The 17,947-nt window shown below is 39.0% G+C and overlaps 1 protein-coding gene across 3 annotated transcripts in view; it reads left to right on the top strand.

Moving 5' to 3' along the window:
- Window positions 1-17,711, top strand: part of cyth1a (cytohesin 1a) — a 35,247-nt gene extending 17,536 nt beyond the window's left edge. For 2 of the 3 annotated variants that reach the window (XM_047572436.1, XM_047572434.1), the window contains exons 2-13: window positions 2,959-3,041; window positions 6,720-6,784; window positions 8,217-8,283; window positions 8,384-8,502; window positions 8,632-8,712; window positions 8,862-8,974; window positions 11,225-11,373; window positions 11,481-11,593; window positions 15,029-15,107; window positions 15,216-15,284; window positions 15,448-15,602; window positions 16,068-17,711. In XM_047572436.1, coding sequence (XP_047428392.1) covers window positions 2,959-3,041; window positions 6,720-6,784; window positions 8,217-8,283; window positions 8,384-8,502; window positions 8,632-8,712; window positions 8,862-8,974; window positions 11,225-11,373; window positions 11,481-11,593; window positions 15,029-15,107; window positions 15,216-15,284; window positions 15,448-15,602; window positions 16,068-16,146 — 1,172 coding nt within the window. In that variant the 3' untranslated portion in view covers window positions 16,147-17,711. The remainder of the gene's footprint in view (window positions 1-2,958; window positions 3,042-6,719; window positions 6,785-8,216; window positions 8,284-8,383; window positions 8,503-8,631; window positions 8,713-8,861; window positions 8,975-11,224; window positions 11,374-11,480; window positions 11,594-15,028; window positions 15,108-15,215; window positions 15,285-15,447; window positions 15,603-16,067) is intronic. The other variant, XM_047572433.1, reaches the window with a different exon arrangement.
- Window positions 17,712-17,947: the final 236 nt, after the last annotated feature.

Here is a 17,947-nt window from a genome sequence, read left to right as displayed (position 1 = left end):
AGTTTCAGCTACAATAAACCTCTAGTGAGTTTACAGTTTGTCCCATGGAGTGGATCTGCTGGTCTGTACAGTTTATCTGCAGTTTGTGTTTTTGTTGAGGTTCTGCCTAAGAATGCCTGAATGTTTCCCTATTTTTTGGACAACGCAATAAGACAAAAGAGAAACTACATGAATGTCGTGAGTATGTATGTTGACTGATTGTGTTGGAACTTAAATTTAATGTGCTGCCATTCCTTTTGCATTAGCATGAAGTACCTTGAAAGTGTTAAAGTACAGTTTACAGACTTCAAGCCAACAACAACACGGCAGTTTGCCAGGTAGCATTAAATGAAGCCAGCAGAAGCTAAGAAGCAAAAAAATGGGGGAAAAAAACATGCCGTTGAGAAGTAGTGATAAGGACATTATTCTTTCATATGCAAAGATGGGAATTTTAGGCGGTGGAGTGTTGGCTAATTTTTTTAAAAATTAGCCTGAATCAGTTAAACTCACATGGATGGATACAATGAGTCATCCCTCTAGATGGGTCAATCGGGAGTGCAGTCTTAGATTTCACTGGACAGTGATCTTTCGCAACACCTTGTCGGCACTAGACAGCATGAGCTAGTAAGATCTGAAGATGATGGTGAGCATCAATCTACTTTTTTTAAGCCTGGTTGCATCATTTGATTCCTCATTGAACATATTTAGAAAATACTTCATTGGCAGCCTACCACTTACCCCTTTTTGTTTAAGGTACATATTGTTTGAAATCAGAAGCAGATGAATAAATGAGTGTACTTGTTTTCATTAGGCTAGACCTGATCATCTGTAATTATATAAAATATTTCTTCTAAATTTTTTTATCATATCTCAGAACAAAACACACGTTCACTTTTGTGTGATGTCTGTATGGACCTGAAGATGGTAAAGGTGCGTTTTATTCCGCTCATAATGGTATCAGTTAGCAATACAAGTGCAGAATTACATCCAGAGCTAAAACTCCCATGAACACGGCTGTAGAAGTCATACCTCTTCAACACAATTCTTTATCGAACAAAAGGGATGATTTTGATGAAACTGGAAAAATGTGCAGCCAGAAAAGTAAAGGTAATAATGCCTAAGCCCCTGTGTTTAAGGCTTGTTGAGGAATTTCTGCCTCTTCACATAAAAGGAGATTTGAGATCATCCCACCACTCTTCCCACTGTCTTTGTGTTCTCCCGACATTCTGCCCCATATCTCCTTGGCTGAGCACAGGGCTCAACACTTAACACTTGACGCACTACTTATGGTGCAGACAAAATGTGCGGCAAAACAATAAAACACCGGCATATAGCATTATCAACATTAGCTCTGTCATGTCTCTCTCCCTACACACACCCACCCCCGCACACACCCCCACAGGTCCTCCACTAATCCCAGCTGGCTACTTCGCCCTCAACATTGCCATGGCAACTGCCATGACTGACAGGCTTCGCAGCCTCTGACAACGCCACCCCCTGAGACGTCCCACAACCGCCTACACTGCAGTACAGCCTAACAGAACACAATTCAAACAGCCGCAGTGTAAACACGGTCCGTTACAGTATTGTTGTTTGAAAATGGAAAAATAAATAAATAAATCAGATTACTTGATTAATCGCTGAAATATTAGGTAGAATACTTGACTTCAAAAAGAATATATAGCTGCAGCCCTAGTTCAGACCAAGCACAAGAATGGGGAAGAAAGGTGAGTTTCAGAAACTGTTGATCTACTGGAATTTTCGTCTGGGGTTTACAGAGAATGGTCCAAAAAAGAGAAAATATCCAGTAAGCGGCAGTTGTGTGGATCAAAATGCCTTGTTAATGTGAGAGGTCAGAGGAGAATGGGCAGACTGGTTTGAGATGATAGAAAGGCAACAGGTTCATCAGTAATCATCTTTATTTCACCTGTGCAGAAAGTATAAACCCAAACATTAGTAACTTAGCCTTCTACACACTTTTCTACTTCACATCATTTAGAAGTTAAAAGTGTGTCTAAATTTCATCTAAAAAGTGCTGTTCCAGAAATGGTTTTCTTTTATGGGCCAAGTTTACTCTTTCTCTTCTGTAGGGGTTATGAATTGTTTGCACCTGGCATAAGTCTTATCTTTATGGTGGAATTAGATCAAATCAAATCACACTTTATTTATATAGCACTTTTCATGCAAAGCAATTGCAACCCAAAGTGCTTCTCACAAAACATTACATATTTTGAAAGGTTAAAATCCTGTAGTTTTGGTAAAAATTTCTCTCTCTGTCGTTCAGGACCAATGACTAAAACTTCTGGTTTGTTCTGTTTGAGCAGCAGGCAGTTCTCTGTCATTTGTGACTTAATTTCTAAAATACAGTTTAAAAGGGCATCAATAGGCCCTGTGTCATCAGGAGACACAGCAATGTACAGCTGCGTATCATCAGTATAACTAACTGACTCTTGGGGCACCGCGCACTTAATTGTATACGTTCTGGAGGAACAGGTATCCAGACTTTATTTATATGTCGATCTGTGAGATAAGAGTCGGGTCAATACTGATGCAGCCACACCTTTTGAAACACAAAAAAAAAATTTTCCACAAATATTTTATGATAATATTTGAAATTGAAAAGAACATTTTTTCCACCTTTGTACAGGTAGGGTTTGTGGACACACAAAAGCGTTGACCATCAACTAGGACACATTGCTGGTCCTTCCATCCTTTCTGCTATGGCTACTCACTGCATGCTACAGGAAAATGCCTTCCACAAATCTCTTTGCATGTTCCCTGTAGCATAGTACTAGCCACTTACATTGGGGCATTCAGTCCTCTACTATTTCCTTTTGCTCCCATTTCAAGGAATATTAGACAATATATTATTTTAGTTTATAGTAATGCCCCCAGGATTGCATTTTGTTTCAGGAATAGATTTGTGTTAGAAAAGGGTGAAAGTGTCCTTACTCTTCATCTTGTTTCATTTCTCCCCAGTGCCAGATGACCTCACTCCAGAGGAGCAGCAGGAGCTGGAGAACATTCGCCGGCGCAAGCTAGAGCTGCTGGAAGACATTCAGGTAATCCTGAATGAGCATATGAATAAAACTATACACAAAGAGTAATTACTGTCAAAAAGCAGAAATCTTGTGAAATATTACACTTAGTGCATTTTGGATTAACTATTTATTAGGGGTGTAACGAGTATCGTGTATCGTTTTAACAATGATTCAATTCGATTCACGATTCGTGGTTGCTGCTACGATTTAAGGACGATTTTGGTTCATTTAGAACGATCCAATCCGACAGTATGACATGATGGTGGTGACCGACGCTGCTTGTTAAATTATCTGACGTTTCATCTAGTTGTTTTCTTTTTGCTCAGGGTACTGTGTGTCATTGGTGGGACGAGGCAGAGAGACAAGGAGTATAATGGGGTTATATTTGTATAACAGTGTTTTCGGTATATAAAACTAATTTGTTAATTTTGTTTGTCCACTTTTACAGTGTTTCTCAAGTGAATACTCTAAGCGGATCCTCTGACCTTCTTAATTTAATGCGTTATTTCCTAGTATCCATATAATCGATCGATTATCCTTTTAAATCGATATTAGATTGATGTATGTCGTCCGGACAGCCAATTTGCCGAGCACAGATCGATGTAATTGGATCGTAGGAAAATAAATCAATTCATCGATGTAATGGATGAATTTACACCCCTACTATTTATGTCTTGTGTTTTGTACTGTGTAAGCACAGTTTGCTTGTCCTGTAAAGGTGTTGATGTAAAGTTGATTCAAATGACTTGGATGTATAACTGTATAGAGAAAGTATGATTATTTATGTGTGCAAGCAGTAGGGTTGGGCACCGAGAACCGGTTCCAGAATTGTTAAGAAGGTGTTTGAATTTCGATTCTTTTTTTTTTCCGGTTCCTAAATGCCCGCACTAGTTTGTTCCCGGGGTTTGTATTACTCCGCCCGGCGTGCTCCGCTAGTAAGAAGAACATCACTTGTCTGAACATGGACTGCAAAAAATGCCACCCAAAAGTCTGGTTTCATTTTAATTTGAAAAAGGATCGATTGACACAGTGCAACACCTGTGAAAATCTTATTACTGCCAAACGAGGATGCACAACAAACATGACAGAACACCTTCGCCTGCATGGTATAATAGTTAATCGGTCCATTCTTATCAACAAATTGCAATGTTATCTGCAATGTACACGATGACATGAGGAGGGAGGGAAAAACAGGCACACACCTCTCACAGGGGGAGGTCCGATCCGGGACTTTTGCCGATGTGAAAGCACCAACGGTAAGTCGACTCGGGTCTGAAAATGCCGGGTCGACCCGCTGTGAGAGTTGCAAGCTTGTTTTTTCCTCCCCCATACATCATCACATACATCGCACAGTCGCTGTTCACCTATGCGCTTCCATAAAGGATCGTGTATCAACACATTTAATTTGTTTGATTGAAAAAAATGAACAAAAATCTCTGCCCTTCAGAGATCAGTCTTTAAGTGTGTAGACCAAAACTTGTTTTTGAGCTGAAGCTTCTACAATTATGCAGTCTGTCAGGCTGTAGAGTCAGAATGTAACAGACAGATATATCAGCGTCAGAGCGAAAAAACGATTGACCTGGGTTGAGCCTTTCACATCGAGCGAAGAACCTGGGTCGTTGCGGGTCGACACGGGTTTTTCGCTTGATGTGAAATGGGCTGTATACACCCACCTGGGCTGCAGCTCTTTGTTTTTTAGACCGCTGCCAACTTGTAGTGTCATTTCAGTATGTTTATGTTTTACAGTTACAGTTAGGGACCCTCCCTTGTAATTGAATACCCTAGTTACAGTACTGCAAACTAATTATACTGTATCAAGTTAACTGGCAATGTGAATAAATAAAAATGGCCCGTGTAAAGGCTTTTTCAAATGAAAAATCTAAATATTTTTGACCCTTTGACCTACCTACACTTCAAAGAATCGGAATCGAGAATTGTTTAGAACAGGAATTGAAATTAAGACTCGGAATTGGAATCGTTAAAATCCAAACAATCCCCAACCCTGGCAAGCAGCCAGTAGAAAATTCCTCCTTTCCAAGCAGAACCCGGATTCAAATCCACTCTGCTTATTGTTCCATAAAGTTGTCTGATTGGTGTTGATGGATGATGATCTTTTTGGTTGTTGATTTGAGCGTAGCTGGTTATAATAGCTGCTCATCTCACTTAGCACGGTGCCCAGTCAACAGTATGTTGACAAAAACTGATCATCTGACACATTATAATCATTGGCAAACTGCTCTGCCCTACAGTTTTGTTTTCGTTTGTTTGTTTGAAAAGTGACAAAGTGAGAGAAGAGAGAGACGTAAGACATAAGAAACATACGGACACAGGAAAACATGTGAATAACTAATAAAAAAAAAGTGTAAATAATGTCAGTCAGTACGTTTACATGCACATGAAAGAAATTAATTATTGAAGAATTATTGCCTCAATCGGACTCTAACTGGAGGACTTAAGTGCATGTAAACACGTTAGTCCGACTAAAATCGGAGTTCTCCTTATCTGATTAAGACACCCAGATAATGTGATTGCAATTAGTTTTTATTCGGCATGTATATGCTTAATTGCACTTCTCACAGGATAATGCATGTGTGCATGCTCCACAACCATGTGTGGAACAAAAACACCCAAGAAAGCTGGTTGCAGAAGAAGTAGAAGGTAAACGGAGCCGGTAGAAGAGCCGTCTGAGGGATAGTGACCCTTGTTTAGTATATGACGTAATAGGTCAACCGGAAAGCGGGGCATATTAACATGATATTAACCCGCTGAAAAGACACATATCACCACCTAGTGTGTAGGAGGAGGACGACATGTTCCTGTCAGTTATTCGATTTTCTCCGTTGCATGTAAACTAGGACAAGGACTGTAGTCAGAAAGTTGAATTTTGAGCATAGCTCGATGAAGCTGTACATGTAAAGAGTGTCTCAGACGGCTGCTTCGACATGTTTGAATTGTTAATGAGGGGAGGAGGGGGTGAAGCGTGCATTTTCACCCTTCGGAGTACTGTCCTGCCAGATAAGTTCCTTTTTACTCTGTAAAACTTGTTGGCCAGATCTATGATATTCCACGTTTATAATACATTACAGTTTTAATATCCAATACCGTGATTCCGTCCGCGATTCTGTGATCGTGGATTTTATAGGGCCCTACCTTGTTCCTACATCCTCCTCTGCTGGTTCTGCATGTCATAACCCACTCACCACAACCACCCCCTTTACTGTATGAGGACAGTCCTTGTTTATAGAGGCAAGCATCTGAGGAATGCTTGTGATTGTGCAGGCCTTGAAAACACAGTTGTTCCCTTTGTGGTTTGGCCTTTACTGAGTTTGACTGGTGAATGTGAATATCCTCTACTGCCAGAAAGGTGGCAACATAGAGATTTAATGATTATAACATTGAAGTAAAGAATATTGTGTCCTATCTGATAGGAGTTATTTATCTGAAGGAAACTGAAGGGGAGTATGCAACATTATGAATTTCTTCTCATCTGTTGTCAAAAGAATTTTTTGTAAGTGTCTCTTTTGTAAGTCTCTTTTTTAAGTGTATTGACAGTAGGTAGTGTTTTTGTTTTGTTTTGTCATGTTTGTGTTGGTTATAGCCTTTCTCATATCCATGGTGTCAGTAAAAGTGTTGTACAGATGATTAATTTGTTCTCCTCTCACAGACATTACATTTTAAGACTTTTTTTTCCCTCTGCAGCGACTGAAGGATGAGATAGCAGAAGTGACTAGTGAGATTGAGAACTTGGGTTCGACTGAGGAGAGGTAAGATAATAGGACTCCACTCTCTAGCACATGTATTTCCTTCTCTGTTTTGTCTACCCTTGCTTGTTCCTCACCTTCTATTAACTCAGCAAATGAAGCTCTAAATTATTCATGGTTGAGTTGGACCTGCCATCTCACCAAATACCCTCCCCAAATTGGCTGTGCTTTAATGGCAGTTTAAATGTTTAATCAGGCACACTCCAATAATGGGAGGCTTCATTGAATAATGCAGTGGGTGTGCAGACAGAAGCAGACAATGGATGGTCTAAAGAGAGAAGAGTTTAGCTTATCGTTGGGATGAAGCAGTGATGTCTCAGCAACTGGGGAAGAACATTTTGATGTAGGACTTGACTGAATTCACTTCATTAACTGCAATTAATAATTAATAGATTAATATATCTATTATTTTCTCAGTAGCTGATTTATCATTTGGTTAATTTACCATATTTGCAACATGTCTTTTACAGTGCTATGGGATTACATTTTTGATACCTTTTTATTTCAAATATTTCAGAAAAGGCTTTCTTAATTTATAGTAACTTTTATTTGTGCGGCAATATTCAGTATCACAAAGCAAAAACCATACAAAAAGGCAGCACTTTTAATAGACGTTTTTCAAACTTTACACAGGTCCAGCAACCGCTGTGGCCCCTAAAAAAATAGCCATTGTGTATAAAAATGATTGCCCTCACAAAAGGGTTAATGTGATATTGCAGTTCGACCCGCAGAATTAAAGTTTATATTCCACATGACCTATGCTCATTATGTAACCCCAACTTTAATATGCTTTAGTAAATGCAGGGCTGTAAAATTACCTTTTTAGGTGGGAGCACTGGTGCTAGCAAGTTAAAAAAGTTTAGCGCAAAGAAAAAATTAGTAGCACACGCAGGTGTTTATTGGCAAAATTAATTTGATACTGATAAGAAATTCAGAAAAATTGAACTTTCGAAATGTCACGTTTAGCTTGAAGTGTCTTTATTTTTTTCCAAGGGGGCGCAAGTGTGAAGTGTGTTTGTAGATAATATATTAGTATGTTAATCTAATAAATGACAAATTCCTTTAAACCAAAAAAAAATAAAAAATTGTTTAAAAAAAAGACAGCTAGAAGAAAGACATTTAGCCAAAATTTTCCAGAAAATTCCGCTTTTAAAGTAAAATTATATTGAATACGGTATTTGCTTTCTAAAAACATCTTCCCTAATTAGGTCTATGTTGCATAAATTTTAATGTGTGTGATAATTAATCACTGGGTAGAGTTTCATACTTGATCTTTATACTATATGTAATTATGAGAAAATGTGTGATAGTTCAATGTGTGTGTCATTTAGGGGTAAGTTGAGCAGAAAAAATTCTTATAACATAATTGTTTGTAGCAACTGTTAATTTAATGTTCATTTTAGGAATCCCTAATAACAGTATACCCTCTTTCTAGGAAAAATATGCAGAGGAGCAAACAGGTGGCTATGGGACGTAAGAAATTTAACATGGACCCCAAAAAGGTAGGTAGGAGAAACTGTTGTGATTCTTCAGAAAGTGTGATTTTTGTCCTACATTTCCTCATATGCACAGGTGAACTGGGGTTCATTTTTTTCACCTTAGGGGATCCAGTTTATGATTGAGAACGACTTGCTGAAGAATACCTGTGACGACATTGCTCAATTCCTCTACAAGGGCGAGGGCCTGAACAAAACAGCCATTGGCGACTACCTCGGAGAGAGGTCAGGATTAAGATTTTGTTCCTCTATCCAACCATCCCTTTTATATTTTGCCTTGCTTATTCATAAACTCACTTTTCTAATCCTTGCTATTAGGAAAATTGTCAACATTTTATGTTTTGTCTTCTTTAGAGATGACTTCAACATTCAAGTCCTCCATGCCTTCGTAGAGCTTCATGAGTTTACAGACCTCAACCTGGTTCAGGCCCTAAGGTGAGATGTCTTCCTAGCTTCTGTCACTCAGTTTTGTAATGGTCAGATGCAGCCCTTAGTTTCCTTTCCATGCTCGGTCAGAAAAAAAATCCGCTTTCTCAGAATTGGAGGGAGTCCGTTGTTGACTGTGGAGTTGTGTCTTTTGACAGACAGTTCCTGTGGAGTTTTAGGCTACCAGGAGAAGCCCAGAAGATTGACCGCATGATGGAGGCCTTTGCTCAGCGCTATTGCCAATGCAACCCTGGTGTTTTCCAGTCCACAGGTAACCAGCCACCATGTCATTCAGCCCAGTTTTCAGTAGAGATCGATCTAATATATTGCCAGGCGATATACAGGGGGTGAAATAAGTATTGAACACATCACAATTTTTCATAGTAAACATATTTCTAAAGATGCTATTGACATGAAATTTTTTAACCAGGTGTTGGTAACAACCCAAGTATTAAGCTATGTGAAATAACACAGGGAAAAAGTTTTGAACACACTTACTGATATTTAATACCAACAGAGTACAAAAGCCTTTGTTGGTAATGACAGCTTCAAGACGCCTCCTCTATGGAGAAGCAAGTTGCATGCATTGCTCAGGTGTGATTTTAGTCCATTCTTCCACACAAACAGTCTTTAAATCTTGAAGGTTCCGTGGGCCTCTTCTATGAACTCTGATTCTAGTTATTTCCATAGATTTTCGATTGGATTCAAGTCAAGTGATTGGCTGGGCCATTCTAGCAGCTTTATTTTCTTTCTCTGAAGCCAGTTGAGAGTTTCCTTGGCTCTGTGTTTGGGATCATTGTCTTTCTGAAATGTCCGCCCTTGTTTCATCTTCATCATTCTGGTAGATGGCAGCAGATTTTTCTCAAGAATGTCTCGGTACATTTTTCCATTCATCCTCCCTTCAGTTATATGAAGTTTTCCAGTACCATATGCAGAAAAACAGCCCCACACCATGATGTTCCCACCTCCAGACTGTTGGGTTGGTGTTTCTGGGGTAATGTGCAGTGCATTTTGACCTCCAAACATGGTGTGTGTTATGGCATCCAAAGAGTTCAGCTTTGCTCTCATCTGACCAGACTATGTTCTCCCAGTATTTTACAAGCTTGTCCAAATGTTGTGCAGCAAACTTTAAACCAGCTTCAACATACTTTTTCTTCAGAGATGGAGTCTTGCATGGTGAGCGTGCATACAGGCCATGGCCGTTGAGTGCATTGCTTATTGTTTTCTTTGAAACAATTGTACCTGCTATTATGGCTTATGGCTTGGATTATGGCCTCAACAGTGTTCACTGGAACTTTGAGATATTTAGAAATCCTCATGTAACAAATGTCATCAGAATGTTTGGCAACAATAAGGCTGCGAAGGTCTTGCGATAGTTGTTGTTCCTTGTGTGACACATTGGTAATGACACACCTTTTTATAGGCCATCAGTTTGGACTGAACCAGCTGATATTCATTTGCACTGACAAGGGGCAGGATGGCTTTCTGATCACTGATAGATTTCAGCTGGTGGTCGGCTACTTCCACCTCCAGGCCCTGGATGGTGATGTAATAGTGACATGGGTGTCTTTGCCGATACACAGGGTGCGTGCAGCTAGAAGGTGGAAAATGCTTGTGCTGTACCTCTTTTTTACCTTTTTATTTTGTATGCATAAGATAATTAAATATTGTTTCTGTTCAATAAATGTTAATGTTTTAGGTTAAATGTTTTAGGTTAAATAGAGACTGACATTTGTTATCATTGAGTTAGTGTTATCATGTAAATGGACGGAGAAAAGCAATATCGGCTTCAATTATCGGCTCAGAAAAATCAGCAGCACCTATTGGCCATAATACAAAAAAATCAGTATTGGCCCTAAACAATTCATATCAGTCAATCTCTAGTTTTCAGTGCTGTCTTACGGTGTCAAATAGGGATAAATGTCTGAACAGTGAAACTAATGATAGGGTAACTCTTAAAGTTAGTTGTTTGAATCTAATGCCATGGCCGTGGACGGAAGTGACGTCAATGGATACCTTCTATTGGGAATTACAATTAAAGTAATTCAAATATGTGGGATAATTAATAGTGTCCCTCAATCACATAATTTTGCACTGACATTTAATGGCATGCAATAAACTGCTTTATTTAGCAGAGAGACAGGCTGACAAGATGAACTGTATGTCTTCATAGAGTGTCTTTGGCTTTTGGGAAATAAAGCTCCTAGCTCCAAGTTAGACAACTGTCTCTAACATGGATCCAAATGGTCATGATTAATGCATGGCACTTCTCAATAGCATAACAGGACTTATAAAGTGTTTCTCCATTAGCCTTGTGGTCACTGGTCTGTCTTTTAGCTTGCCTGCAATAAACACACACACATACATGCATATTTAGCTTTTCACGTACTTTATGTTTCACTCCTGCCCACTCCTTGCTAACAAAGCTACATCTATATGTTTATCTCTCTTTGAACATTTAACTACCTCATACCTCACACCCATCCTCATATAGAGTGATTCCTCTATGTGTGTGTTACAGACACCTGTTACATTCTGTCATTCGCCATCATCATGCTAAACACCAGCCTCCACAATCCAAATGTGAAGGACAAGCCATCTGTGGAGCGATTCATCTCCATGAATAGAGGCATAAACGATGGAGGAGACTTACCTGAAGACCTGCTCAGGGCAAGTAGTACCTTCAAATTCAGTTCCCTGGGATTTCTCCTTTGTCACCTTCTACCTTTCAATCTGTCAACGATATTTGTATTCACAGTTAGCTATGTTTATTGTAGAATCTGTATGAGAGTATCAAGAATGAACCTTTCAAAATTCCGGAAGACGACGGCAATGATCTCACACACACTTTCTTCAACCCAGACAGAGAGGGCTGGCTGCTAAAACTGGGTGAGTGAAAGCATTGTATATATACACTCCTCTTGGGACGCCCACGGAGATTTCATTAATATGTACGTTCCAATATTCGACTTTGCTGTGTCAGTAGCATATCGCATATATTTGTGGATAACCAGGTAAAGCCATAACTCACCTTCGGTCAGTGGAGTATGAGTGTGTATGTGCACACTGTGTGTGTTAATGTGGATGTGAGAATGCGATGTGAATAGTAAACACTTCGCCCAGTATTATGAATGTTTCCTTGAGGTCAGACCACCACATATGGAGGTGTTAATGAATTATTTAATACAAATGTGTGCACATACGTCAGCGATACTAATCATGTAAAGGGATTTTTTGTTTTGTTTTTTTCAGTTTTCAGTCACTGGTCAGTATTTGAGGTGCAGATATTTTAGTAGCAACATGCTCCCACTTCTTTGTATTGGGGAAACTGTTGCTAGTTTCCCAGTGATAAAGACCGTGGCATGTTTTGTGAGCTTGGAGCCAGAGTCTGCTCTGTACAGTCTGAAGCCCTATTCGCACGGGATTCATTTTACCTGGGGACCTCCGTTAAAACAATCACGGAGGTCGTCTATGATCTTAATCCTCTGCAAATCGTCCTTGTCCATGATTTGTGAAGTAAAAATTACACCGCAAATTACCTGCCATAATTCTCATAACACAGAGGTCCTCTGATAATACTAATCCAGTACAAATCGACATCTGTGATTTAAGGGTGAGTTTTTTACTTTTTCGCGATTTTTGTTTGATTGCCGTCTTTTTTCTGCCTCTTGTCACCTAAGAATTGTGAAGGAGGTGCTATAATTCAAAGTTTGGACAGATGTTAGTTGAGTTGTCGCTAATTATTCAGACGGATGAAACCATTATATCAGTCATTAATGTGTTCATCGGCAACGGTGGAGCTAATTTAGATACCGCTAGGTTGTTGGTAATTTTTTAATTTATTTTTTAATTTTCACATCCTGTTTCTTTAATGTAAAATAACTAACTAAAATGAAACTCATCGGAAAAATGGACACTCAAGGATACATCAGCATTATATTATCAACATAAAAAGACAGAAACCATCCTTGACAAAAAATTATTTGCCGTGTACTTTAGTGTTTTAATTTGGTTACTTAGTTATCAACTAATGGAAGAGGCTTAGGACGTATACCGCCGCCTGTTACTAGGGAGCTCTACTTGTTTTGAGAACACTGTTGAGGACCTGGTCTGTTGTCCATCTTTATACAGTGTATGTTCCCAACATATTGCTGATTCTTAGCCAGCCATATATATTTTTTGACACAAGCAAATGTGTATCTGTATGGAAATATTATTATTTGATTTCATTTCACTTTAACAGTCACAGTCATGTCATCAGCAGAAAAACACAATCCAGGATGTGCCAACTTCTATTTCATCAGTCTGTTCCTCTTTGTTGTACAGATTGTACAGATTCACAATGTAATTAGTAAAAATGTATGAATGTGTAAAAGAAAATCTTCAATCACTGTGAATCTTTATAGCCAACGAGCCAAGGAAGAATAACTCTTAACTAGTTGATCTGAATAAAATAATCAGGGTGGAAGGTCACTTACCTGTTATAAATGGACCCAATTGGAGGTGTTATTTCATGTGGTGCTTTACAGTAGCTTTCACAAGCCAACACTGAGTTGAAATCCATCTTGTGGACAGATGAATATGGGAAATGTGATGATCTTGAAAGCTGTAAAGCAGTACATCAAAGCCTCACTGGAACCAGAAATGACTCTGGTGCTGTAATTCTCTATCATTTAATTTGATTTTTTTTTTTCCTTTTCCTCTTTGTGTGTTTGTTTGTTGTTTTTCCTCAGGAGGTAGGTACACCTGCTCATATCCAACACTAGTCCATCTCTCATCTCTCTGGTGCTTTTGGGGTCTGCCATGCTTTTATGTATTTGTCCTTTTTTATTAAATTCATACAGGTTTATTTGTCTGCAAATATGTTTTGTCTGTTCATTGACTCATTTGAACTTTTGTCTGTTTCATCAGTTTTGTTTATGGTTTGTGTGTTGGCCAATAACGGGGTGCTATTTCCTCCACATGAGGTCCAATCAGGGAACTGAATCTTTGATCATTATACCAAACAGCCCAACTCTTTTTTCTGTATGCTGTGGTTGTCACTCTCTTTGATCTGAGTTGTTCCAGAAGCTACATTATACCTTTTTTTTCCAAACAGCGAGCACATCAAAAGACTGCTTGACTTCTAAATTGGACCATGAACCAATGCATTGAGGAGTTATTGGGTGCTCTCTGATTGCATGGAAAAGGAATACTGCATCTTTTTAACAATGTAGCTCCGCTCTTCTTATCTCTTGCTTCAAATGAATCTTAAGGCTACAGATGTGGCTGTGGCTTGGTGGGGTGCTGGACTGTAATGGCCCAGATTGTGGAAGAGACGCCTGGGAAAATGGATTCAGACATTTGAATCATTGAGTTGCAATAACCAGACAACCAAAAAATGGTAAAATACAGCCAATTGCTAATTCATAGCAATCAACTAACATATTTCCAAAAAAAAAAAAAAAATTAGCACCTGCAAAAACATCCGTTCTTAAACTCCACTCATCCAGAGACTCCATATAGACTCAGCTCCACCCCACCTGGCACCATCCACATAACCCTACATCCGTCTGCTGGGATGTTAAATATTGTCCCAGCCATTCTCGCTGAGGAGGAGTTCATCTCTCTTTTGGTCTCCTTTTTTTCTTCTTTTGCAATATGCTGCTGAGTTGAGATGTGTCTTGTCAGTTGAAGGCAGATGATGTCTGTGGGTAGTATACATCAAGTGTCTGGCATATCATTATGCCTGTGATATGATGGTATATCATATATAGTGCTAGTGCTGTTATATGATATTAAAAGTGTGTTCTACATCCTCAAAACCTCACCTATTGGAAAATAGGTTTGACGATGATGAATTTTCCTAAATGGAGGTGGGGTCGCCTTGTGTATTCCAATACGATGCTACCCTTAACTAGTTGATGAAAGAGCACTAAATGGTTAGAACAGAGGCAAATACTTAATTATGGTTACTTTCTCCACTCTACCTTCATACACCCATTTGAGTGATTTCAACATGATTAACTGTCTTCTAGTGAACTCATTTAAGTGGTTCACTGAGTTCAGTTACAAAAGGCTGTTATTAAATTATAGGTGTTAACATAGATGGAAGTGAATGAAATGGCAGTGAAAACATGGTTAAGTCAAATATTGCTGTGGTGATGGGAGCACGTGGTACAAATAAGATGTTGCGTGTAAAAGACATCCTTTTTAACCTCAACCGTCTGTCCGTCCATACATCTGTCTGCCTGTCTGCTGCTTTATCCGGTGCTTTGGTGCTTTTCCTTGCTTTCATTCTCTCCTTCTTGCGCTGATCATCACTGATTCCGGCTGTTTGCTCTACAGGGGGACGAGTTAAAACCTGGAAACGGAGGTGGTTCATCCTTACAGACAACTGTCTGTACTACTTTGAGTACACCACAGTGAGTACAGCGCTGTTTACTCACTTCTGTACCACTCATTAGGTGGATATGTGTGATGGCGTGTAAACGGAGGTGGAATTGTTGTCTTAATGTTATATATTTGTGCAGGACAAAGAGCCCAGAGGAATTATCCCATTAGAGAACCTGAGTATCAAGGAGGTGGAGGACAAGAAGCCTGTAAGTGCACCCCCTTGCACTGGTTCATTGTGGGTTTAAACACAATCAGAACAATACTTGTATTTACATGGCATAGCATTTTTGTATACTTTTTTTTAAACAATTTGAGGAAATGCATAATCCTTTCTTTCATTTCTAATCCCTTTTCACTTTACATATGTAGAACTGCTTTGAGCTGTTCATTCCCGACAACAAGGACCAGGTTATAAAAGCATGCAAAACTGAGGCTGACGGACGTGTTGTCGAGGGCAATCACACTTTCTACCGCATCTCTGCCCCTACAGCTGAGGAAAAAGATGAATGGATGAACAGCATCAAGTAATTTATTTTCATGACATGATTCTTATTGTTATTCTTATGCGAGGCTCATCACAATAAGTAAACTGAAAACTGAATAAAACATACAAACATGATTCTCTGACAGGTTATGCAGTTCTAATCATATTTGTGCATGTTTATTTGAAGTGAAAGTCATACTGTATCAGTGTAATGTCTGTGTGTCAAGGCTGGAAAGCCTCTGCTGCTGATTATTACCCTAAAATAACTAAATGTTGTCAATTGTTGCAGATCATCACTAGTGGTAACTGCCCTGATAATGTGTTGTGGTTTCTATAACAAAATAAGAAAATACAGGAAATAATGAAATCAGTGGCTTTTATGACCCAGTTAAATGCTAAGATTTTGTTTCCAAAACAAAAAAAAAATGCCCAGCTTGTGTGTGAGTCTGCATGAGTCTATAAATTTCTCTCTCACTGAAGTTTTCCCCTATGTCTGTCCTCACAGAGCTGCCATCAGCAGGGACCCTTTTTACGAGATGCTGGCAGCCAGGAAGAAGAAGGTGTCGTCCATGAAGAGGCACTAGAGCTGCTGTGCTTTCCCAGTACTGCTCTTGACAGAACAGGGGTCCTATTTATGCTTGCCATTTCTGGGGTGATGCAAGGCCCCATGTTTAATGGCTGTCTCAGACAATACAGTATCAGGTCTGGCTTTGGGACCTTACTGGCCGGTAAAACAGGAAGCATGCTGGGGTTCCTCCTCTAACCCTCTGTCTGAATGTCTCTTTCTCCATGAGCTTTGTATGTGCACCAGTCCTATGAGGCTGGAATGGAATCTTCCTGTGTAACTTGGCCATCTCCCCTTTGGAGATGCTCTAAAACCCTACATTGCATACATACCCAACACATGAATACAGTCATGCAGTCCCCCTGTTGCACACAATCAAAACTCAGCAGGTCTGACTGAGTGCAGCACTTGAACCAAATCATTCCTCTGTCTGGGAGAAAAAGAGTCTTGTATTGATGTTCTTTCTTATGTTAGGGTAAGACACATCTAATATTAAAGCTTTAACTGTTCATTCCTCTTAAGATGTTTTTGTTTTTGCAAGAAAAGCAGTTGAGAGGCCACTGAGCGAGAGAGGTGGGTATAATTTGCCCACTGTTGGCAGTTTTATAGAAAAGAAAAAAAAGAAAACAAAACTTTAAAAAATAAAAACTTCTCAGGAGATTGTTACAATGTCTAGATGCTTTCCATGTCAGGTTGATCCTTGTTTTTACATGACAGCCATGCAAGGAATGAAAGGTTTGACTGAGTCCTGAACTGATATGTTTTTGTAAATGTGGACAGGGTCTCTGTGTTAGACTTTACTGTCAGCATGGATGTCCTGAAGGTCCTGATGATCATTCCTGTGAATCAGTGATGACTGCATCATCTTGGGCGTCTGGAGTCTGAAGTCTCATTTTGTCTAGACAGCTCAAGTGACAGATCCCTTTTAGTTTCTCTTCCAGTACTTCAGCCATTTAAAAGATAGAAAATTAATCTTGTGTTAAATCCTGCTGGTTATCGACTGTAATTCAGTTTTCTTTTCATACTTTACAACACACGTTGTGACGTTGTGATTGATGAATAAGCTTTAAAAGACACATACAAGTGTGGATCATAGAAACTATGCGTGGAAAAACATGGGTGTAAACTTTCTCAGGATTCATTTACCTACTTTGCCTACTAGTCGAATGTATTTAAGAGAGCTGGCATGTTGAGGGTTGGATGGTTGATTGGTGACAGTTCAGCAGTGATATGTCCAAAAGCAAAAATTTCTTAGAGGTAAATTTTGTAAATGTAGTCTGAGATATGCAACTCGTATTGCATTTTTACTCTCATCTGCACCTGCTGTCCGTACTCCTTGCTCTGCCTGTTTCCTAGTTCACTTGCAGGAACAAATATGCAAATTTTAAACTGTCATGATTTTACACAATATTGATTTAGCTTTCAGACTTGTACATATTTAGATGTGTAGTATTTCATCCTCATTTTGTTTATTAGATTTGCAGGTTTCCTTTGTTATCTTGTCATAATGTTTGATTTCAGTTTTCTATCAACCCAGTTTAATCAAGCAGAAATAAAGGCAAATGTGTCACAATGTCGACTGTATTTGAATGTTGTTGAACAAATTTATTATTTTTGACCTCTTGTTGCAGTTTTAAAATTACTCCAGTAGGTGGCAGCATATGATAAGGACTGCAAAGGTATTCATACACTTGAATTTCTGCAGATATGAAGTGTAGTTTATACACTAGGAGTAGTTACCAAATAACTATCTAATTAAATCATATTAATATGCATTCATCGTCATGCCAATGAGCTTGATGCTGAATATTGTCTTCCAC

This window comes from Mugil cephalus, chromosome 20, assembly GCF_022458985.1.
Source record: "Mugil cephalus isolate CIBA_MC_2020 chromosome 20, CIBA_Mcephalus_1.1, whole genome shotgun sequence".
Taxonomy (NCBI): Eukaryota; Metazoa; Chordata; class Actinopteri; order Mugiliformes; family Mugilidae; genus Mugil; species Mugil cephalus.
This window is presented reverse-complemented; position numbering and strand designations above follow the sequence as displayed.